The following is a 23,274-nucleotide window of genomic DNA, read 5'->3' as shown; positions in this document are numbered from 1 at the left end:
CATCTGTTTACCATCCGTCATAAGATTTCAGGTCCAGTGAGACTGTCACAAGACACAAAAAGGAATGATCAATATCCCACAGAACTGGTCAGCGGCTTCTTCAAAGAGGAAGAGGTTTTTTTTATACTTTTATGTATTCCTTAAAAAAATAATAGTCCATACATAATATTTAATTGTCCAGTAGATCTTTTCCATGGACATTTGAGCAGGAGGAGCACAGAATGTAGTAAATTGGTTACTGATGATAATTTCAGATGCAAGAAATTTGAGAACAACAAATGACAGATCCCTTCACCTCAGGATTGCATGTCTCAACATTTGAACTTTGATTTCAAGAATAAATACACATAATTAATGTAGCACATAAGAGAGTCTCGTTTAATTAGTTTTCAAATAAAAATGGAATGTGGACAAAGTTGACTTTCCCCCAGAGAAGTGAGCACCTAAATCGGATGGTGAATTCAGTTATGTTGGGTCAGTGCTTATAAGTCTATCTCATGTCATAATTATATTTTAAATGTAAGTAATAATCCAACAAATTGCATTTGAGTTCCTGAAGGTCTCTGCTTTCTCTGTGTGGAAATGCATATGTTTGTGATATGATTGCAAAGCATGGCTCACCATTTTGCAGGAAGTGACACACATTTTGCCAATATAGTTATATTTAAACAAAAACAAAAATGAATTTAGGCAACACAAATATAAAGAAAAATCTCAGATGTGGTCGAATTTTCAATAAATAGCGCAGAGTGTGAATATGAATTCATATTTATGCTTTCAAATACCAATTTAAACGTATTTTATACTAAGGGGCGCGCGCTCAACTCTGCGTAAGAGGGGATGGTGTAGTACTCGAATGTCGCCAACAGGTGGCAGTAATGCGACTCCCTGGATGTCAGCTGCGCTTAAACACCACAGAAGAAAGAAGAAGACGCTGCATAAAGGAAGTGTCGCAGTGTGTATTCTACGGTTTACTGTCGCTGTGTCAACTTGTGATTTTAATCAGAAAAGAAAGCGCTTTTTGTTATTTTAAAGTCATTAGATAATAGTGGAAAATGGCCACTGGTAAGTCTATGTCTTTTTCACATTGTTTGCTTATTTTCTGTTCCTACGTAAAATGAGAAGTAGGTCGACTAGCATCGGAGCTACATTATAGCGGACAACCTCGAGGCCAGAAGATGGGGATGGGCTATGTCTATTTCATGGAATATAATTTAGACGGTCCTGATTAGCATAAACATATTAGCTATCTGGAAAACAACTTGTTAGGTTAATTTATTGTTCTGAATACAGTTTACTTAATTGTTTTTGCTATATTTTAAACCCGTAAACGTCGAAATCGCGCAGATTCGGCAGGGCCTCGTCGCGGCTAGCTAATCAGCTAGCTAACATGAATGCTTCTTTGTTGTTGCCGATGCGATTGTTTTCCCGTTCACCGGCGAATCTGATGCGCTGTAGAGAATAGTCTAATTTTAGAGCAAGTTGTTTGTATACACGCTTTTAAATTGTTTGTTGAAATGTGTTTGCGTTTGTTGGTAGGATTTCTAAGCGGTGGTAAAGTGCTTCAAGAATTAGCTCGAGCCGAAATTCGCCGCCATTTTTGGCGGATTGCGAGTTGACTTGCCCGTCGGCGTTAGCTGTCATTTAAATCGAGTTTTTCTGCCTTCAATATTACGGTACATGATTGCTTAGTCACTTTAATTAGGGCACTGTTAAACAAACATGTTTCTCATTCACTATCTTCGCTTTGTTTTCAGATTCAGGCTACGGCGGTTCTCAAAGGTAACGGATAAACCTTTCAGTTGAATATCTCGTGTTAATGTCGTTAAACCATCACGCACACTCATTCAGATCTTTATTTGTAATTTGGTCACACGGAACTAATTTGACTCATTTCATGTCATTTCTGTAGCTATGGATCATATGGCGGCCAGCAGAGTGGACAGGTAAAGGGAATTCTTCTTTTTAATTACTGTTAGCTTTGATCAAGGATTTATTTTTTGTTTGATTAAATATCCAATCTGTCATTGGTTGTCAGGGCTATGGCCAAGGAAATGGAAGCAGTTCCTACGGTGGGCAGAGTTACGGTGGTAGCTATGGACAGCAAGGTGCAGCTCCAAATCAGGGTATGTTGTTTCTACAGACTCTGCTTGATGCGATGCACTTTATTCATCCGTACAGCTGATGGTCCTTGAGATGAACTTGAATACAGTTTAAGGACGTGCCAGTTTTATTTAAAAAAATTGTTTTAAATTAAAGCCATTTTCTGTTTATTGATGAAACTACTACTAAATATAATCATCAATGAGCAAACGCGTTGTGTGACGAATGTCGTATTCCCTCTTTTGTTTGACCAGTCATTGGATCTTTCTTTATTTTGTGAGCTCTGTTTGACTTGCCTGTATTTTCAGAGGGTTTTGGCCAGCAGCAGCAGCAGCAGCCCCAGCCGCAGCAGCCCCCGCCGCAGCAGCCCCCGCCACAGCAGCCGCAGCAACAAAGCCAAGGCTACGGAGGACAGGATTCGGGGTAAGGGGCTTATGTTACATCTACATTTTTGCATATGTGCATATTCTCTTATTTTAGGTCTGTCCCCGGCATAACATTTAATGGCGAATGTTGGGGAAATTCTAACGTGTCTTGTGATCCAAGTCCAAATTAATCATATGTGAAAAGACAAAAGCCAGTATAGAGTTAATCACTATCTGCTTGATGTTATGGTTGAAAGGTTTTCCTTCTGCTAAAACCACTTCAAGGTATGGGGACAAACCATCTTTTGGGCAGCAAAGTTCCTATGGTAGCCAGGGGCCAGGTGGAGACGGCTACGGACAGCGTGGATCCTACGGTGGCCAGGGGCAAGATGGATATGGACAGCAAAGCTCCTATGGTGGACAGGGAGGTGGAGGTGGTTATGGAAGATGGAGTGATGGTACTAATAAACTGGCCTCAAATTCATACAAAGTTCTCCCTATGTGGAGAACTTGACGCTGAGTCGGGTTGTGGAGTCAATCGAGCCTTGATGTCCAACAGCGGATGGTGGCGGTGGTCAGGGCGGGAGATTTGGGCGTGACCAAGGAGATCGCTCGGACGGAGGAGGCTACAGAGGTCGAGGTCGTGGTGGCTACGATCGTGGTGGAAGATCTGGACCTCCTGGTATGGGGTAAGTTGCATAGTGCCACTGCCCCCAAGGTACCACTTATACACTGAAATATGAACCGTCACTTATTGCCCATGACCTGAGGAGCTTTCACCTTCACCCGTTAGCCGCTTCCCTGCTCCAGAGCCTTAGATTGTGGGGTTTCTTTTCTCCAAAACGCTAAACCATAGATCACATGGGTAATATTCATCATTCTGCATTGAGCTCCAGGTTTGTGATTCTTGTATCTAAAGTTAAGCCCGACACTCCTAAAGTTGACATAAGAGACATGCTGGTGTGAAAATCGGCTTTGCTGTCGCGGTCAAATGGTGGGTGCGGTACTCGCACGCAAGTGGTGGTTGGAATGGGTTTGGGTTTTTGACCTTTTTTAGGATCCACTTATTTAGGTCCAAAGTAAAGAACTGGGCCGTGAACAGGCCTGCCTAAATGGGGGCTTTAAAGGTGTCAGTGAGCCAGTATCCACAACACTGACCGGGTCTGTCAGTCCTGAAACGAATGACGTTTTTATCCCCCGATAAACCGGGAAGGGCCATCTTAAAAAAACTGCAATAAGTAAAGCTGACTTTGGTAGTCTGACTATGCCACAACAGTGCCATCTTTAATTGTGCTTTTTAAACATGTACACTTCCGTTGTGTATGGCCACATTTCTCCTTTTATATCTGCTCTGCCCCCCCCCGCCCCTTTTTTTTTTTTGGGTTGAAGCGCTAGAGTTGCATCTTTATCCAGGTCTGCGGAACACTTTTATCCCAGGAACGACCTTTTTTTTATGGAAATGAAATCTTCTTTCTGTTGACTCTTTCCACCCTGGTGTTAAGACCTGTAAAGATGAAGCAAGATCTCCGCCGCCGTCTAACAGCCACGGATGTTTGTACGTCATCATTCTGCACAACCGCAAAACATTTGTGCTTTGCCGTTGATCCAACTATTGTAGTCTCGTTTAACTCTGCCGTGTCAAAACCTGAGTAGCTGTAAAAAGATGGCAGATGTTAAGTGTAGTAATCGTTATAAAACCTGACCCTTGCGGCCGCGGAATATCCTTCGAACGTTGCTTGAAGCTCCAGCAGCCGTGCTGAACACATTTTTGTTCCTTGAGATCCGAGGACCACAAGACTTTAAACGACGAATCTCCACTGAAATTATGTCTTTAAACCTGGAGCCCACATCTTCAGCTGCTTCACTTCCAACAGGTTTCATTCAAGTCTTGTGTATTTGACAATGGCGAGCATGTGTGTTGTGTTAACATGGATCTACGTTTCATACTACAGGTATTCAGAGTGATTGAACTAGAACTTGGACCTCAGTTAAAAATCGCTCTCAGTGGAAGATCGCGTATCGGTCGCTGCGCCCCGTTCACACCAATTTGACTCGACAAAGGTCTAAATTCAGCTCTCGGTATACAATCTGGTCCTGTGCAGAAGATTTACCAAATTGTGTTTTCACGTGGAGACTCTTCACTGTCGAGTCCTCTGTTCATTGATCTCTAATGTCAAACACTAACGCATTCCCCGTGTGAGACATTTCCACCATAGTTGCACACCCTGGCAGGAGTGCATACTGATGGGGGATGTAGGGGAGCTTTGAGCTCTCAGTTGGGACAAAGGAAAAGCCATCATATCTCCAATGTTTCCTCTGCAGAGGTGGTGACCGTGGTGGCTACAAAAATTACGGTGGTAAGTGACGAGCATCAGATCTGTGTCGGTGGGGGAGGAAAGAAGTTAAGACAACAAAATAGGGGATTAAAAAAAAAAAAAAAAAAAACCTCAGTGAATGCCACCATTTTCATGTCCTGATCCCGTGGGAATCCACCGATTAGTCTTAGCACGATTTCTCATACGTGGTAAAGAACGTGGAGCCTGAATTCTAAGATATGGTATTGTTGCATGAAGATGAAGGCTGATTGTAAATGAGACGAGTTCCAGGATGAAGAAGGAAAACTTTCTAAAACTGGTGACATTCTGGTGGTTTTCATTTCTGGTGTAAACTCGATGCAAAGAACGATTCTGGTCTCGCTGCGAGGTGTTGGTACGGTACGAAACGGTATGAGAACACCCGTCAGATCTGTAGACGAGAACATTCTGTGTAATTTTATTGATCATTATGCGACGTTAGGCATGAAGTTGAATAACTCTGTGAATCAATCTGGACTCTTGAGACTCTTTGCTCAAGTGTCGCCTTCGATCCTCTCGTCTGTTTTCCAGGCCCTCGAGACTACGGGTCAAGGGATGAACCATGTAAGACCGACTGGCAGCACAGAATCATAAGAGTGGCGTCTCTGCCCAGATTGTTGCTGATGCCCCCCCCCCCCCTCTGATCATTTCCACAGCTGGTGAGCAGGACAACTCCGACAACAACACCATTTTTGTCCAGGGACTGGGAGACGATGCCACAGTTCAGGAAGTTGGGGATTACTTCAAGCAAATTGGAATCATTAAGGTATCGGACTCGCAACCAAACTTGAGCTGAGCTGGGTTGTCACTTACGGAATAACGTGCAAATGCGTGTTTGGGCTTTTACAGGTGCTGCACTTCCTGTTTTTATTTATTTATTTTACCGGATAAACAATTGTGATTAATCTTTTACAATTGAGACCTGGCCAAGAAGGCAGCAAAGTTACACATTGAATTGTTCATGTATAAATAAGAAAACAAACAAGAACACATATCCTACGATATAGGCAACAAGGATTTCTGAGATTCTTTGGCTAAAATTAGTTAAAGAAATGATGGAAACTAACTTGAGTTGAATCTGCAGCTCATTCCAGGACCAAGGACCAAAATAGGAGACTCTTCTTTCCCGTCTGTCTGTTGAATGGTTTGCATTCATTTGGTGTCCTTTTTTTTTTTTTAGATCAACAAGAAGACTGGACAACCAATGATCAACTTGTACTCCGACAAGGCCACTGGCCAGCCAAAGGGAGAAGCTACAGTGTCGTTTGATGACCCGCCCTCTGCCAAAGCTGCGATCGATTGGTTTGACGGTAGTTACTGTCCCGGCGCTTCACATTGTGTAGTAATACTTACTTGGTGTCCTTTTTTTTCCAAGTCTTTTTTTCTTTTTCTTTCAGGCAAGGAGTTCAAGGGCAAACCCATCCAAGTATCATTTGCCACACGCAGAGCTGAGTTCTCACAGAAAGGAGGAGGAGGAGGCGGAGGAGGAGGAGGAGGAGGTAGAGGAAGCCGAGGAGGTGAGGATGGAGCTGACGTGTATTCTGATGATCGTGTTGATGATGCAGCGTACATGAACGGCGGTGTCTCTGTTAGGCTTCAGGGGGCGTGGCGGCGGCGGCGGAGGAGGAGGAGGACCCAACTTTGACATTAAGGGAGGCGACTGGCCCTGCCCCAACAGGTTCGTAGTAGGAAGTCACGTTCTCTGCAGCTGAAGACTTTTGAGTCTAAATCTTATTTCTTTCCTTTAGTTCTTGTGGAAACATGAATTTTGCAAGGCGGCAAGAGTGCAACAAGTGCGGCGCGCCCAAGCCAGGCGAGGGAGGATTCGGAGGCGAGTGCCTCAACTTCACTGTCGCGTGTCCTCAAGCGTGCACGTCTGACCAGTCGTCGTTGGTGGTTTGTGTAATTATCCACCCTTTTTGTTTGCAGATCGTGGCAGCAGGGGCGGTTTCGGAGGAGACCGGGGCGGCGGCTTCAGGGGACGTGGAGGTTTCCGTGGGGGAGACCGCGGCAGCTATGGAGGAGGCGCCGGCGGCGGATATGGAGGAGGCTACAAGATGGGAGGAAGGTTTGTAAAAGCTTTTTTTTTTTTTTTAAGCGCTTGTCTGCGTTTAACGGGATGGCATCATCTCAAACGGCTGAAGGGCTTCATCGGATCTGAGTGCATACAATTATTTTTCACACCAGGCCTCTCTCATCCATCCATGATGGAGGTCGTCTATCCGCATAACCACAGACATCCCGACTTCGTAGTTTGTCTTTGTTTTTTTAGTGACCTTCTGCTGATGTAGTTTTATTTTATGACCACAAGAGGGCGCCGGACAGTCTTTATCATGTACTTTGTGCAGAAAGTAAACAACTTTTTTTTTTTTTTTTTTTACTTTGCTAATGCATTCAGATGTAGATCTACTGAAAACCAAAATGGCTTTTCGGCACGCAAACCTCCACCAAGGCTCCGAGGAATGTCCGTCATCCGGATCTGCCTCAAATCTGATCACTTTCTCCGTTTCATTTAAATCCACGGGGAGCAATTTGAAAACGCATCGTCTGGCGGCGTGGACAAAGGGCGCTTGTCTCCGCCCCCCCCCCCCCCCCCCCCCTGCAATTGGTTTATTTTTCAACTGAGCCGTGCTGTTTCCTGCATACGTTTCTTTGTGATTGCAACACAATCAAAGAAGTTTCTTATGCAGACTTTAATTCTATTTAACTCTTAAAGCTCTTAAAATGATGATTAGCTGTGAAGCGTGTCGGGGGTCTTTACGCATTCGTGCTACGCTCTTGTTTCCGTGCCGTCGGGGGGTCTTTGGCGTTTTACTATCCTGATATTTTTCCGCTCGACTGAAGGTGAAACGCCACATTAGAGGAAGGACGTTCGCCCCAGAGCAAGTGATCTTATCCGTTTAAAGATTTAAAACACGAAGGGGCGGGGTTACACCGGTGTCAGTTTGTCTCCGCTGCTGGCGGTTAATGAAAGGCCGTTAACGTGGGGGGGGGGCGGTCCTCTTTGTCTTTCTACCCACAGAGGTGATCGTAGAGACGATAGAAGAGACAGGCCATACTAAACGCGGAGCAGATGGAAACCATTCCAGCCCTGGAGTTCACCGTGGACGGATTCGTTTGGGAGGGGGGACCGATCAGACGTCCCGTCTGTCTCCCCGTCTCCAGTGCGTCCCCGTCTCCAGTGTGTCCCGGCTATTGCTGCTCGTCTGAGGGGAGGAACTGCAGATACTGTGACGGGACTTTGGGGCTGATTGGCATGTCGGTGTCATGTTTGTTTGTTTGTTTGTTTTTTATTTTGTTTTCTTTGTACATCTTTTTAATTTCCTCTCAGATTCTAGCTGCAGATGTTTCGTGACGTAGACTTCGAACTATTGTTTTGTATGAATGGAATAAAATGTTTTACTTTTTTTCCAAAATGATATTAAACGCTGGTTTCTTCTCTGTTCCGAGTTTCGCTCTGAATCATTCGACAACGTGCAGATAATTCAGAGTAGCTTCCATTCGTTGATGTTTACGCCCCGTCGGGCTGGGAGGGGCGGTGTCTGCCCTCCTCCTAATACTCCAGATGCGCGACCGAGCGCAGCCACTCCTCGCAGGGATGGAAGCGGACGCGCGGCGGCGCGCCGGAGCTCAACAGGCTGTCCCGCAATGACGCGCGGAGCCGGACGGGCCATGGGAGCGGCGTGGGTCCTGACCGTCAGCGTCATCAGCGCCGCCCCGCTGCTGCTGGAGCCCGAGGTGAGGCAGCCGGACCCCGGAGGAGCCGCGTCCCCGCTGCGTAACGATCTAATCGTGATCGATCTCCCGCATTTGTTTTGGGGTATCTAATGGTTTTGATCCTGATTTAGGGATTGTTTTTCTGCGCCAAACCTCATTCTGGATATTTGTTATTTTGCGTTATTGTTTTGCGCGTCCGCGAGCGACGCACGGGTCGGTCCGTCCGTATAATAAAGGTGTGCGTGTTTCAAAGGGGCGCATTCCTGTCTCTGTCTCTCCGCTCCTGAACGGATTTCCACCCACTTGGAGCTGATCTGTGATCAGTTCTGTCTGAACACGAGAGGTTCGTAATAAAGCAGCATCAGCGTGTCTGGAACAAGACCCGAGGAAATGGGGGGGGGGGTCCCCGAATCCCAGAACGGATCCGCCTCAAAGCCGAATCAACACCTCCTTCATTCGGGATCCGCTCCCACACAAAGTTCCACCAGAGCGAAGTGGACCAATCAAACGGGAGGGGTCTGATCAGAGCCCGCCTTAATGAGTTCTGTCACCTGCAGGTGTTCCTGGAGAAGTACGGCTACCTGCATCAGGACGGCCAGGCTCCCAACGCGGTGGCGCTGCGGTCGGCGGTGTGGTAGGTGTTTAATGCCTCACCGGGTCACACCGTCTCTACTGTCAGTCCCCCCCCAATGTATCTTCTCCTGGGTCGGCCTCCTACCGATAGTCCCCATCTCTCCTCTGGACGTGTCCAACCCGAAGTCCCCCCCCCCCCCTTACCTCTGCTTTGCCCCCTGATGACTGTAGTTCTGTGGCAAATGATTGATCATCACTCAAATGTTTCCTCCTTTCTCTGCAGCACGTTCCAGTGGTTGTCTCGACTTCCTGTCACAGGTGAGCTGGACGGCGCCACCTTGAGGCAGATGTCGACGCCCCGCTGCGGCGTGTCGGACGAGGGCAGCCAGCAGATCTGGGCGCAGAGGGTGAACGCCGTCTTCACGGGGGAGGGAGGATCACGGCGCCGCAGGAGGCGCTCGGCTCTTCGAGGTATTTGGATTTGACTGTCCAGACTGACCTGAGGAGCTCGGGGGGGGGGGGGGGGGGGGGGTCTGTCCTGTCATAAAGATCCAACAGTTAACTGGGAGGGTCCACCTCTGTAAACTAAATCAGTAAATGGGGGGGGGGGGGTGTCTGGATGATTCCAGATGTTAGAGGTTATTCTGTTTCAGTTTGTGTCTCTTATTCACGAATCAAACGCTCCCGATGTGGGTTGAGAGTCGCTTGAGGCGAGAAGACTCCAGCTGCCCCCCCCCCCCCAAGTTTGTGAAGTAATTTACTTATCTGGATCCTTTGTTTGTCATTAATAAACGGATTGCTGCGATTTAAGCTGCCTAAAGTCTTCCTGCCATCGAGCACGGCGTCCTCGCCGCTTTGCAGAAAGCCCCCCCCCCCCGAGCATCACCGGGAGGGGCCGTACCTCCGCTCTAATAGACTCGAGGTTTCTGAGGGAGCTGGAGGTGAAACCCTTTGAAGTCTGAAGGATGTTTTTGTCATATCCCGTCTATTAAGACGTCTCTGTCTTGTCCGAGACCTTCAGTCGTTGCTGACGGAAGACAAACGGCTCGGGGGGAACGTCAAGATCCAAACGAATGTCAGTGGAAATTGGAAGTGAGTCACGAGTAAATGATTGTTTTCTCGTCTGGCCGTGGAGCCGCAGGATGCGTCTTGATTTCCTCTGTGACGTGCGTCTTCACACCTTTTGTTGCTGCCGGTCCCTGGTCGGTCCCTGGTCGGTTCTGGCCCTGTTCCTCCTTTGTGAAGCAGCAGCAGCCTGGTGCCGGCGGCCTGCCGATGTGGAAAGACTCTGCATTCCTTCCTGTCACTGACGACGTTGGCTGATGTTCAGGGAATGCAGCGGAGGCTTCGTGTCGGTACCTGACACGCTCCTTGCTGTAAACACGTCCACGACTGACTGACTGCATTCCGTTGCCTCGGCGACCAGATCTGACTGACTGTTTGGATGGATGACAGCCTGGTTTTTATATTTTATTGAAAACATCCTTCATTACCGGTGAATTGAGGAGTCTAAATTGACCATAGGTTTAAATGTGAGTACGGATGGTCCATGTTGGCCCTCTGATGGACCCTGATGGACCCTGATGGACCCTCTGATGGACCCTCTGATGGACCCTGATGGACCCTGATGGGCCCCATTGCTGGCCCAGGGACATGTATGTTGTTTCCTAAGAATAAATCCTTTCATGATCCCTGACCTTTCTTCCAACTCCCTCGAGTTGATATTTGAAACGATTTGGATTCCATGGAGTCCAGTGTAAATGAGGCTGAACTGCTCCTTCATCATCAGATCAAACTCACAACTGGTGCGTTGCTTTATTTTGTTGCCGCATGCACTCTGAAGCCACTCTGAAGCCACCCTGAAGCCGGGCGGCTGCACACTGGGGGCGACCGGGGGGGGTGAAGGCGTTCGAACCGGTGGACCGGCTGAACTAAACCGTGACGCCGTGCACCCGAGTGGGCGTGTCTGTTCCGTGTGGTTCTGTTTTCGTGTGAACGCGGCCGCCTCTCTGCTTCCTGACGATCTGAAAACAGACCTCGACTGGAGGTTGAACCTGATGGTCGTTCCGACTGATATTTACTGAGCTGACATTCCACCGCCCTTGTCTGAGATAAGAGCTGCAAGCGTAAAAGGTGTGTGTGCGTGTGTGTGTGCGTGCCCAGCCTGTGTGTATGGGCACATATGTGATAATTTTACACTATTTCACGGCTTTGCTCGCTAGAATTTTTTGTTAGATGACTGAAGGAAAAGGAACCGGATCGATCATTTCGATCAATCGTCGTTTATTCTGTCGCTACAGAACGACCAGTTCTCACCTATACATAGGATTCCATTGAGATAGGACGTAAAACACAAAAAAAGGGACTTCAGCCCCCCCCCACCCGTACTGCTTCCACCGTGCTAATTGCTGCCATAAGGGAAGTCGGGGAATGTCTTGCGTATCTGACTTCCTGGCTTCGCTGCCGTCCGTGGGGAGCTCTGACACTGAGGCGGTCTGAGAGGCTGAACTACACATCATGTACCAACAAGCCTGCCGCATATTATTCCAGGTCGGGAAGGACCTGGAACCCCCCCCGCCCCCCCCTTAAGGGAGGCATGTGAGCAGACCTCCCACTCATATTTGGCCTTCGCTTTGGACGATCATACGATCGGGCCACATGTTTAAATATTTGGGAGAGTGCTTGAGCTGCTTGAGCACTTTCTAATCTAGATCAACTTCAATTCCAACAGTATGCAAATGTGTACATCTCTTAATCTCAGTTGCTCCACCTCTCCCAGTGAAGTCTGCACACGTTCAGAACTCCAGGCTCAGACCTGGACCTGGACCCTCAGAGTGAGCGTCCATCCTCTCCGGCGCCTCTCCCTGCAGCTTCATGTCATCTAATGACTGTTTCCTTTGCAGCAGCCGCTCTGTCGGGCCTGACGAGACCTTTGTGTGTGTGTTTGCGGTGTCCAGATTGCTTACTTGTTATCTTACTGTTTTGTAATTTAAAGCACGGCTGTATTTTATTCCCCTCCTCCCGATGTCTCAGAACAAATGCGAGACTTTGAAGTTTGCACAGCGTGTGCAATTATGCGTAAGCCGAGAAACCACACGAAGCACGCTGAAGTAAACTTTAGCCGAGCGTGCGCTCAAAGTGCTGGCCGGGTTCCCCGGCCGACGGCGAACATCCCATCATTCTGGGTTGGTTTGGTGCGTCGGATGCAGAGAGGCTCTAAAGGAACATTCATAATATAGACACACTAGATGCAAATACATGGCTACTATGGTAGGTAATGATACATGGCTACTATGGTAGGTAATGTGAACTGTTTGTCAAACATTTTTTTGTATATCCCTTCATAGATCAGTTGTTTTATGAGATTTTATTTGAGATTTTAGCCCCGACCATAGTTAGACTTACAAATGACCTGAAATTAATGAATTAAAATGAGTTAAGTTAATCAATAAATAAATATGACGTGTAAAAAAACGTCTCTAAATATTAACAATAATGGTTTTAAGCTTTCTCCCAAATTAATTTTCACCTCGTGCAGTAAAACAAATACAGGTTGTACCTGAGCGTGGTATGAGCTTGATTTTTGTACCAGCGTGTCTCATGTTTCTCTCTCTCTCTCTCTCTCTTTCTCGCTCTCTCGTTCTCCAGCTGAGAAGTGGTACAAACGCCACCTCACCTACCAGATGGTGAACTGGCCCCGCCACCTGTCCCTGGGTTCGGTGCAGCTGGCGGTCCGCGCCGCCTTCCAGCTGTGGAGCAACGTGTCGGGCCTGGTGTTCCAGGAGGCCCCTGAAGGGCCCGCTGACATCCGGCTGGCCTTTTATGAGGGGGATCACAACGACGGGGCGAGCAATGCCTTTGACGGGCCAGGTCGGGGATCGCCCTGCGTTTAAATCTGCACTTTAATCTGCACGTGCGCTTCATGGGCAACAAATTAGTGTTTGTACGACAGACGTGTGATTAGCAAAACGCATCTTGATCCAGAATGACTGAATCAGTAAATCCCGGCGGTTCTGTGCACACAGTGAGCAGTAAGTCAACCAGGGCAAGATAACAGTTAGATTACACACGAGGCTGCAAACACGTGCTACTCATGAAGGATCGCCTGCAGGGAACGTATTTGTACCACAACTGGAGGCGATCTGTAGCTGGACTCACAAAAGGCGCTGTAGCCTCGTGAGAATGTCACGAGGCTACAGCGAAATTCTATTTCTGTTGCAATTTTTCTCAATATTTAGGATTATTCACGTGTTAAAATGCAATTCATTGTCGAGCCATCCACCTAAATGGTGTACACTAATCATAATCCATCAATCCTGGATGGACACCTGATGGATTGACTGGCTATTTTTAGGGACTTTTTTGGGAACTGATGGAGTTGTTTTTGCATAATAACCTAAAACCTAATAACCATAATAACCTAACCCTAACCCTAACACCTGGATCTGCCTTTTAAAACGGGCGTGCAATGCTTTAAGGCTTTTAATGGCTTCTTTCCTGGCTCGTCCAGTAGTTTTTGTAATCCTGCCTTAAAAAATATAAAGAAATTCACAAAGAGGGTTATAAATGAAAAATAAAATGCAATAAAAACAACCCTCACCTCTAACTTTGATGCTCTCTGTACGAGGCAAGATTCAGAGTAAAGCCTCAACTCGACATTCATGACATCCCTTTGACCTTTGACCTCTGAGCCGACTCCGATGCTGTAACCCCCCCCCCCCCTCTGACCCCACAGGGGGAACCCTGGCTCACGCCTTCCTGCCTCGCAGGGGGGAGGCCCACTTCGACAGGGCGGAGCGTTGGACGCTGAACGGACACAAGGGACACAACCTGTTCATGGTGACGGCCCACGAGATCGGACACACTCTGGGACTGGAGCATTCCCCCGTCCGCCACGCCCTGATGTCGCCGTACTACAGGAAGCTGGGCCGCCGGCTGCTGCTGAGCTGGGACGACATCATCGCGGTGCAGCAGCTCTACGGTGAGGTGACGGTACTTTCTATTTCATCATGGAACTCCATTCACGGATTCAAAAACCAGTAAAAAAAAATACACAAATCAACTCTGATTCACGTTTACTTTTCATGGTTGGTGTTTAAAGATGCCGAGAACCATTTAGAACCTTTTGTTGATGATCCAGATCACCGTGTGGACGGTTGTAAATCCAATCAGGAGGGGAATGAGCCGCTCGGCGGAGGTCTGCGCTCTCTGAGCGCTTTTCTCGTTTAACACTTAAAGGTTGAGGGAAACAAACACACTTTAGTGGACAGATGGCAAAAGTCTCACCGTCTGGCCTCAGGAAGGCGGAGTTACGACCGGTGGAATGAGGCTGCCATTATTGGAGTACGTAGAAAACAATTGGCTGACTCGATCCCAGGCTGTCTTTGAGGAAACGGAGAGGTGGAATGGTTTTCGCTCTGTTGCTCATTAAGCTGGGCGGAGGCCTCCAAGGCCGCAAGCTGCAAACACAGATTGAGGATGAGTGGAGCGGCAAAGCCTCCTGCTGAGCGCGCCCACAGGTCGTTAAAATGTGACCTTGACATTGGCCAAAAATAGACCGAGATCGCATCGAATACACATTTTTTTCCTTTCTTCCCATAGCTTCATGGATGTTTGTCTTTTATCTGCGGAGCACATTCAGTTTGGATTAAAGGACCGTGTCGACTGTTTTGTACGTTTTTAATTATAAGCCAGAGAGAGAAGGAACAGATGAGTTTTTACCTCCCATTTTAGTCGTGGAAAAATACAAGAGATTAGGCAGAGTGAAAAGGACTTTTAGTTCCGTTGCTTCAGAGAGCTGCTGCTCGGAGAAGCAGGACGGTGTGGCGTGTGTGTCCAAAACAATCCGGCCAGCGTGACCCCATCACCGACAGCAGGGCGCCGGATTCCGCTCCGCACTCCGCGACCCGTTTGTGCGTCGCCATCCTGCCTGTCGGTGGGAGCGTTTCGTGCGTCTTTGTGTTTGATAAATATACGGTAGCAGGTTCTGTTTACTTCCGTCTCCGTCCTGGCGAGGCGAGGCAGGTTCCCGCACGCACAGAGATTTCTTATTGTGTTTTTTCTCTGCTAACTTTATAACATTTCGCTGCAGCAGCTGGTGGAAACGTCTCCCTTCTTCTCACCTATACTTACCTGACTTATTTGAAGCGGAACACAGCAGGGTGCCTCATAAATGTAAACGGTGGCGCGCTCTATCATCGGATGTCAGGTATCAACCGGGGGGGGAATCCCAAGGAGACCGTGTGCTCTCATGCTTTCACGTTCTCCGAGCCTCACTCTCACCACGTGCAGCTTCTGCAGCCGCTCTGCCTCGATCCTGACGTGAGGAGTGAGCGAGTGAAGACACGGCGTTCTGCAGGAATGCTCGCATGGCTGCAGGACAGTCTCACAATTCAACACAGACCTTCAGCTCTGCAGACGCTTGCAGGCAGACTGCCGACATTTGCCTCCTCTCCTGATTAATGTCTGTAAAGGCCCATCTGCTCTGCCTCCAGACACATTCTGGCCTCCGTCTCCTAAAATGGGATTTGCCAGTTTTTTTTACTCCTCTCAGACCTCCTTAAAAAAAAAAACAGCAACAACAATCCTGCCGAACCACCGTTCAGACACGTATTTCATTTTCAGCTCAACCGGCAGCACTTCATGCAGCTTAGATGAACCTTTTTTGCCTTTAAGTCTGTAAACTCAATCTAAGTTGTCTCACTCTGTTAACATCCAGGATTCTATAGTTGCCTCTCAGGATGAGTTCAACGTGTCTTTTTTTTTAAATCCGTCTCCTTATCGACATGATTTCTGCTCTTATCAATAATTTTACTCCCACGTGAATGTCAACGGGATGAGAACTGCGAGGCGGTGTGTGTGTGTGTGTTGTTCATGGACTTGCATCATCTCATCTCATTGCTGGCCTCAGGTAAACCGGTGGGCGATCACCCCGTGAGGCTGCCGGCTCAGGTTTTGCACGCAACGCTGCAGGAGTGGGAATTCACGGAGCTGCACAACGAGCGCCGGACCGCAGGGCAGCCTCTCTACTGCCGGGGCGTTTTCGACGCCATCACTATGGGTGAGGTCCGAACGAAACAATGCATCAACCAAAGCGCCTCCATTCATCGCGTTCTTCTCTGTTTGTGTGCGTCCAGACCAGAATAGGACGGTGCTGGTGTTTCGGGGCAGTGTGTACTGGACGGTGTCGGCTGACGGAGATGTGAGCGGCCCGCTGGCCCTCCGTCAGCGCTGGGCTGACCTCCCTCTGGCCATCGAGGCCGCCTCCTTCTCCCCACTGGACTCCAAGTGGTATTTTTTCAAAGGTACTTAACTTAACTCATTAATTCCAAAATCTATTACCTGACTTCACATATCTATTAAAGCTAAAATAGATTGTATGGTGTCTGTTTAAAGCAGGGGTCCCCAAACTACGGCCCGCCTCCAAATTTAGCCCCCTGAACAATATACCAGAGACCAAAATGTAGCTTCTTTTTTTTATTTTCCTTTCCATATAACATGAGTAGCCAGTGGGGGATCAATAATGGTATTTGGTGCATTTAAGAAGGGTCATTAATTCAATCTTTTGTTTCCTAAAAATAATATTGATAGTAAAGAATATATTAATATTATGAAGAAAAGCATCCTTCCTTTCGTTTGGGACAATTTTAATGATGATCACCAGAAAGGTAATGTTCCATAGACTTTTTTTCTGTGTTGAACCCAGAAATGGTTATTTAGTTATTATTTATTTTATTAATAGTGTTATTTATTTCCTGACTTTTTTTTTATGTGACAAAGGGGTTATTTGATGGCTGTCTGAAAAACAATAAATGCTTAGGCACCCCTGTGTCACACTTTTCCTGTACAAACTGACCCCGGCCCCCCATCAGCGAAGGGAAACGTTATGTGGCCCTCACAGGAAAACGTTTGGGGACCCCTGGTTTAAAGCGTGCACAGCCCTGGTCTTAAAAGTCTCTTGTTTAAAGTTATTGCTCAACTATTTAACCTGTCAGAGGCAGTTTTATGCAAGTAAAACCTTTTACTTGACCAGTTATAGTGTTTAAAGTTACGCACAGGAGGACTTTTTGGAGATGAGTTGCTCAAATATAATGCTTTTAAGATTATTTCTGGAAAAACGACAACACCTCATTTGATGGTTTCCAGGGAAGCGGATGTGGCGGTACGCCGGCAACACGCTGGACCCCGGCTTCCCCAGGCAGAGCAGCGATTTGGGGCTGCCCCGCCACCCCGACTGCGCCTTCTATTACGCGCCTCTGGGCCACATGGTCATCGTCAAGGGCTCCCGTTACTCTGTGCTCAACCTGAGAAGCCTCCATCAGGAGCCCTACTACCCCCGCAGGCTGGCGGACTGGACCGGCGTGCCGCAGGGGACCAACGGGGCGCTGACCCGTCCGGATGGGCGCCTCTACCTGTTCAGAGAACAACGCTTCTGGAGATTTGACCCAGTCAAGGTGCGAGTCACCGGTGAGGGACAATGGGCGAAGGATTTGAGCTGGACTGGGTGCAGTGGAGCTCCTCGGAGTAATAACATCCTTTGACCAGCAGGGGGCGCGCTAAGCTTGGATAAAGTGCAATTCGTCGACGTCTTCTTCATCATGAAGGTGCTGTAACGCGTTTAAATGTGTGTGTGTAGCTCAGAAAACTCGTCGTGAAGCGATGAAACAAAGTCATTGTTTTAAATGTATTTATTTATAATGCAGGGAAATGGATATTGGCGTGTTTGGATCCTCATTAGTGAGAACTGAACACCAGAACCATGATTCCTCCTGGACCGTCACTAGATAAACACGTTAACGACTAACCAGCTGATCTTCCAGGCTGCAGCTGATTCGCTTTGATCGAGCCTCCTGATGCCGACAGTTGTGTGAGCGTCGTGAGGCTTTTTATTATTATTATTAAACAGTTGTAGAAGGACAACAATTTAAAACCTCCATCTCTAACTCAGTGATTTTTCATTAATTACCCCGGTCGCTGTAGATTACACTGATCCTACAGCCAATTCATCCTGACATCTTGAAAGCTTCTGTCATATGGAGACATCGCTCTCTTTCACACACACACACACACACACACACACACACACACACACACACACACACACACACACACACACACACACACACTTTACCCTTATAATCTGAACCAAACAGGAGGCGGCTGCTCATGCCAGACACTAAGGGATCTTACAATGCTTCCTCTGTTTCCAGTTACACAACTATTGAGTGCAGCGATACTAAAATATTAGGAAAGGTATTAAGACTGAGTTTGTACTGCATCGGTCAGACTTTTCTCTGATTGGCTCCTGATAGCAGAAATGTGACCCTAACCCAACACAGTATGATGTATTCCCTCCGTTTTCACTACTGTCTGTTGATCCTCAGTTTACTGGAGCTTTTTAGTAATTAACATTTCTGATGTCTCGGGAATCACGACACTTCAGATTAAGACCTTTACGTAATTAGGTACAAATAATCAAGCCTAGTCGTTACTATAATTTTGGGAGAATTATCAAACAATCCGAAACCACAAATCTGGAATCCAAACAAATAAGACAGAGAAGTTGTAGAGAAGTCTCGACCAGCGCTAGTGTCCCGAAAGTAGCACCGAAAACAGCCCAATGAGATCTAAATGAAAAGGGAACGTAAACATCCAACAGCATTCTCATCACCTACAGAACGATATCAATCTGCTTCTACTTCTCTTTCGGCAGCTTTGCTGGGTCTGGAGATTTGAAATGAATTTGACAAAGACTCGAGACACTCCTGTGTTAAATGTCTTCCCTGTGTATTCCTGCTCTTCTGAGATGAACGTCTGACTTCATTTCCTCCGTTAAGGGTTTCCTCGTCTTGTCCAATCTCTCTGGACGTCGGTTATCATCGCAGCGGCAGGGATTTAGATGAAGAACTCGTCCACTGGCTCCTCATTGTGTGTTGCCCTCCTGCCCTCCACCAGGGGGCTCTGTCCTGCTGCCCCCGTCCTGCTGCCACAGCCCTTACCGGCTGCTTCTGTGCAGCTCGGGGGTCCCCGCGTCCTGGAGGGACCCTCGGGGTGAACCTCCTTGTCCAGATCCTCTCCGGCTGAAGCCCCGACGGCTGCAGGTCTCTCGCAGTGGAGAGTCATCAGGTCTGTGGAGGGAGAGCGAGTCACTGGAGTGGGACAGCGTGGCAGCGAGACAGGGACTCCCGTGTCCACGTTCGTCTCTGGCTCCTCCTCCTCCTCCTCTTCCAGAAGAAGGTGGGAGAGGGATCGGGTGATGGAGGGGCGCAGGGGAGAGTCGGGGTGATTGGGGGCCGGGAGCAGGGCTGGGCTGCTGCGCTGGGATGAGTAGCAGGAGCTTCCTGGGGGGGTGCTGCAGCAGCTCCCGGATCCCAGGCTCTCTGCGCCCGCACTTCCCCCGTGGAGCCTCTCCAGAACCGGGTCGCTGCGCGGCCTGAGGGCTGAACCGGAGAACGCACGGAAGGCGTGTCAGAAATGTTCAATTTATTAGGACGGCAATTGAGCATTTATTGATGTTTAAAAAAGAGGAAAAGTCTTTTTCTATGGTGAGCCGAGTCAGATCTGAGCCGACTCCCGGGTTCTTCTGATCTTAGAGGCTTGTCCTCTCCTTTCTGGGGCTCGTGATGAAAGGCTCCACCAGTCTCACCTTGTTTGTGTGTTGCGCCGCTACAGGGCGACGGGCTGCGTCCCTGTCCTGAGCTCCTGAGCTGCGTTCCTCGAGAGGATGCGCCGGGGCAGGTCGGAGGGAAAGCACAGGTCAAAGGTCGCTGGGGTTGAGCTGAGGTCTTCACCTGCATTACAGGAGGACAGAGAGAGTCAGCATGTTACGTAACTTTGATAGAATTAACACACACGCATATAACACATGGCTCCTGAGTGTGATGCAGTAATCTATTACATTTTGATGGTTGGTTGTAATAGATTAACACCAAATTAAGACTAGATTGTCTTCCTGTGGTGTCAACAGACTGAAGTGTTTTGACTCTGTTGATTTGATCAGATTGCCTTTTATCCGGTTTTGTACAAAAAAGCTAACCCTGGCATTAAATCAGCAACAATTACGAAACCTGAAAACAACGAACGGTTCCCACGCAGATTTGTCAGAGTACTTTGACCACTAGATGGTAGCGTCGTTGTCGGTGGCAGGGGTCCCCAACCACCGGTCCACGAAGCATTTGTTACAGAAAGAATAAATCATTTATATACTTTCTGTGGTATTGATTATTAGAGTCTGATGTAACATTGTCTGTGAACGGTCACACGTCAAGATGTTTAAAAATAAACTATTAAATGAGTGAAAAACAAACGTCTTCTCGAGCTTCATTTCAAAGGGTAAAGGTCAAGTGAGGAGCCAGAAGAGGAACGACGACCTCCAGGAAAAGAGAGCTTCTTTCAACAGACAATACCCGGAACGATACCGGTACTTGGAATGTGGGTTTATTTACTGCTTTATTTACAAGCTTCCTGTAAACGTAGCGCCAGCGACTTTAAACGGCGCTTACTTGGAACAGAACCTTGTTGCCGTCCAGGTCTTCCGTCTGCCAGCGCGTGGTGCTGATGGGGGTGCAGGGGTTGGGCAACAGGGGGACCAGCTGACCGATTTCTTCCACACTGAACTGCAGCACGGCGGAGCTGCAGGGCTCCCCCCGAACCCCCGGCGACAACTGCTTCAAAGCCAGCTGCAGGCTCAGGCCCGGTTCTGTGAGGAGCAGAAGTACAGTCGAAGAGGATGAAGAGGAGGAGCCAGTTTCACACAGCTGAAACTCTGAATCCACTCGAGAGTTAAACGCGGATCCCAACGCAAAGGAACAACGGACCTCCTGTAACCTCAGCTTCCTGCCTACGTGCTCTCTTGTATGGAAAGATAAATCTTTTAGCTGAACCTGAGATGTTTCACTTCTACGTTACAAGAACCGAAGCGGCGTTGCCCTTCGTAGACGTACCGGTATGGAGGGTGAACCAGCAGAATCCCGTCTTCTGCTCCTCGGCCTGCCGCTGCAGCACCGTCTCGTAAAACCGCACGGCGTCCTCATAGTTGTCGTGTCCACTGAAGAGAGTCACTCGGAGTATTTCCCCTCCGCAGTGGACCGGTCGAACCCCCCACACGGGCATCCCTGCCCCCAAACTGTAGAAGTCCCTGCTGGGAAGGAGGTAGGGCCTCATCGAGGCGTTGGTGGGGGAGCTGCTGGAGGCGACGTGCACGCTCTCCGTGTGGTGGTACCGCCACGGCGGGCGCTGAAAGAAGTCCAGCGCTTTCAGGATCCGGTCCTCTCCATAGGCCTCGTGGAGGAAGAACGTGATGGCCACAGAAGGGTAGCCTGGAAATGTTTTTGGGGTAGAGCTCATGAGGGAGGATCATTCTGGGATGGCACGTTTACAGCATACACACCGTTAATGTAGCGTTCACTAAGAAACAGACCCTTTATTAAGTTCGTTGGCATGAATGGAAAGCTAAATGGCTTAAATCCCAGGAAGCAGGTCTTGTTTTCACATATGGAAATTATTACGATTATTATTTTCCTCCTAGCGAAGGAAAAAAAATAAAACCACAAAATGTGCAAGGAGGTTAAAACTCACAGGCACGACATGGGTTTGTCTCTCCGCCTCTGAAATCCCTGGCCCAACGCTACAACAAATAAAGTATGTGTAAAAAAAAAAAAAAAACGTCCTCACCTGCCGCAGGAGAGAGGCGGGCGTGGCTCCTGAAGGGGGCGGCCCTCTCCGACACGTGGAGGATGCAGAGGCTCGGGCAGAGCCAGCGGACGAGGCGGTCCAGGGTGTGCTGCAGCAGCAGCGAGTCTCCGGGGTCGGCCAGAAGATGCAAGTTAATGAGCAGGAGCTGCTGCCTGACCCGGCCGGTCATGAGCTCTGTGCACAGACACGCACACGCACGCACGCACACACACACACACACACACACACACACGCGCACACACACGCGCACACGCACACGCACGCGCACACACACACGCACACACACACGCACACGCACACGCACACGCACACGCACACACACACGCACACGCACACACACACACACGCACACGCACGCACGCACACACACGCACACACACACACACACACACACGCACACACACTCGCACACACACACACGCACACGCACACGCACGCACACACACGCACACACGCACACGCACACACACACACGCACAAATGACAACACACTCCTGCGTAATTACGACTCCTTTGCGAGACCGATTGGTCGAGATCATTTTTGCACCTTTCACAGTTTTAGATGTTAATTCTAGCAGCTTCCGCAGTAATCGGCGCGTTCTACCTGCGTCACAGTTCACTCGCTGCCATCGTTATAAAAGCGCTAAACTAATGTAGGAGAGGAGGAATAGTTACTGTTCGATGACGACATCCTGCTGCAGTCAGAGCTGAATGAAAAACAACAAAACAAAGATGATTAGTTTCCACTGAGTGGAGGAACGAGGACACGAATCTGTCTCCATCTTGTGGCAGTGGGTTTGGAAACATTGCCCTTCACGTCGGTCACCATGACAACCCATTTTTTTTTGGGCATAAGCTAACAGAAGCGTAAAAAGTCAATTTGTGAGGGGGGGGGAAACACCTTAAATAATCATAAATGACTGGGGGGGGGGGGGGGGGGGCAAGCACCAGGAGCGCATCATAAGCTACGTTTCTGCTTTCAGTTGTCAGCTTCTTTATAATTTCCCGACTTGGACAAAGTTAATTTCCATTTGTGGCTAAGGCTAACAAGGCGAAGTTGTGCTAGCGAGCGTTAGCTCGAAGCTAACGCAGGAGCAACAATTGACTCACTCGGCAGTTTCAGTCCCGGAATCCACGCACTCATCGTGGGCTCTTTTTAGACACCGCCACACTTCGAGACAGAGTCCAGAACCGTCTACCTCTGGTCGGCCCACCGGGCCAGACAGTTTGTGCGGCGTTTGTCCGGGCCGAGAGCGGAAAGCATCCCGGCTGACTTCTGCGTGCCCCACAAAAAGACGGCCCGCTGACGTCACCAGGCACCCACAGACGGTCCAGACGGGCCGGGCGGATTTAAAAGTGTGGGGGGGGGGCACCTCTGGAGGGGGGGCTCTAAAGCCCATTGTTTGTTAAGAGAATTAAAGTCAACAGCTTTGAGAAGCGAATTCCCAGGAAAGTCACACACATGCAAA

General features: G+C 48.5%; 3 protein-coding genes across 7 annotated transcripts; 2 read left to right on the top strand and 1 right to left on the bottom strand.

Moving 5' to 3' along the window:
- Positions 1-924: 924 nt before the first annotated feature.
- On the top strand, positions 925-8,265 carry taf15 (TAF15 RNA polymerase II, TATA box binding protein (TBP)-associated factor). 5 transcript variants are annotated; one of them, XM_068745332.1, is made up of 16 exons: positions 925-1,065; positions 1,758-1,782; positions 1,913-1,946; positions 2,039-2,126; positions 2,412-2,526; positions 2,754-2,902; positions 3,028-3,157; positions 4,791-4,825; positions 5,354-5,386; positions 5,479-5,588; positions 6,003-6,132; positions 6,220-6,339; positions 6,416-6,500; positions 6,571-6,653; positions 6,752-6,890; positions 7,845-8,265. In XM_068745332.1, exons 1-16 carry the CDS (start codon positions 1,056-1,058, stop codon positions 7,882-7,884), a joined length of 1,326 nt encoding a protein of 441 aa, XP_068601433.1. In that variant the 5' UTR covers positions 925-1,055; the 3' UTR covers positions 7,885-8,265. The 5 variants fall into 5 exon arrangements, with proteins under 5 accessions (XP_068601433.1, XP_068601434.1, XP_068601431.1 ...); XM_068745333.1 differs by having other exon boundaries at positions 2,754-2,926; positions 6,220-6,321; XM_068745330.1 differs by having other exon boundaries at positions 2,754-2,926.
- A 205-nt stretch (positions 8,266-8,470) lies between these two features.
- On the top strand, positions 8,471-17,652 carry mmp28 (matrix metallopeptidase 28). Its single transcript, XM_068745733.1, has 8 exons — positions 8,471-8,560; positions 9,097-9,173; positions 9,396-9,583; positions 12,761-12,982; positions 13,848-14,093; positions 16,023-16,172; positions 16,249-16,416; positions 17,258-17,652. Exons 1-8 carry the CDS (start codon positions 8,471-8,473, stop codon positions 17,650-17,652), a joined length of 1,536 nt encoding a protein of 511 aa, XP_068601834.1.
- Positions 17,653-19,006: 1,354 nt separating this feature from the next.
- Positions 19,007-23,205, bottom strand: LOC137901689 (protein FAM124B). The gene is made up of 7 exons (XM_068745732.1): positions 22,916-23,205; positions 22,481-22,512; positions 21,785-21,979; positions 21,055-21,429; positions 20,614-20,810; positions 19,758-19,902; positions 19,007-19,551 (listed from the first exon to the last, which is right to left on the bottom strand). The coding sequence occupies exons 1-7, from the start codon at positions 23,203-23,205 to the stop codon at positions 19,007-19,009; spliced, it is 1,779 nt and encodes a 592-aa protein (XP_068601833.1).
- Positions 23,206-23,274: the final 69 nt, after the last annotated feature.

Source organism: Brachionichthys hirsutus, chromosome 11 (genome assembly GCF_040956055.1).
Source record: "Brachionichthys hirsutus isolate HB-005 chromosome 11, CSIRO-AGI_Bhir_v1, whole genome shotgun sequence".
Taxonomy (NCBI): Eukaryota; Metazoa; Chordata; class Actinopteri; order Lophiiformes; family Brachionichthyidae; genus Brachionichthys; species Brachionichthys hirsutus.
The sequence above is the reverse complement of the archived record's forward strand: the minus strand, read 5'-3'. Positions and strand labels throughout refer to the sequence as shown.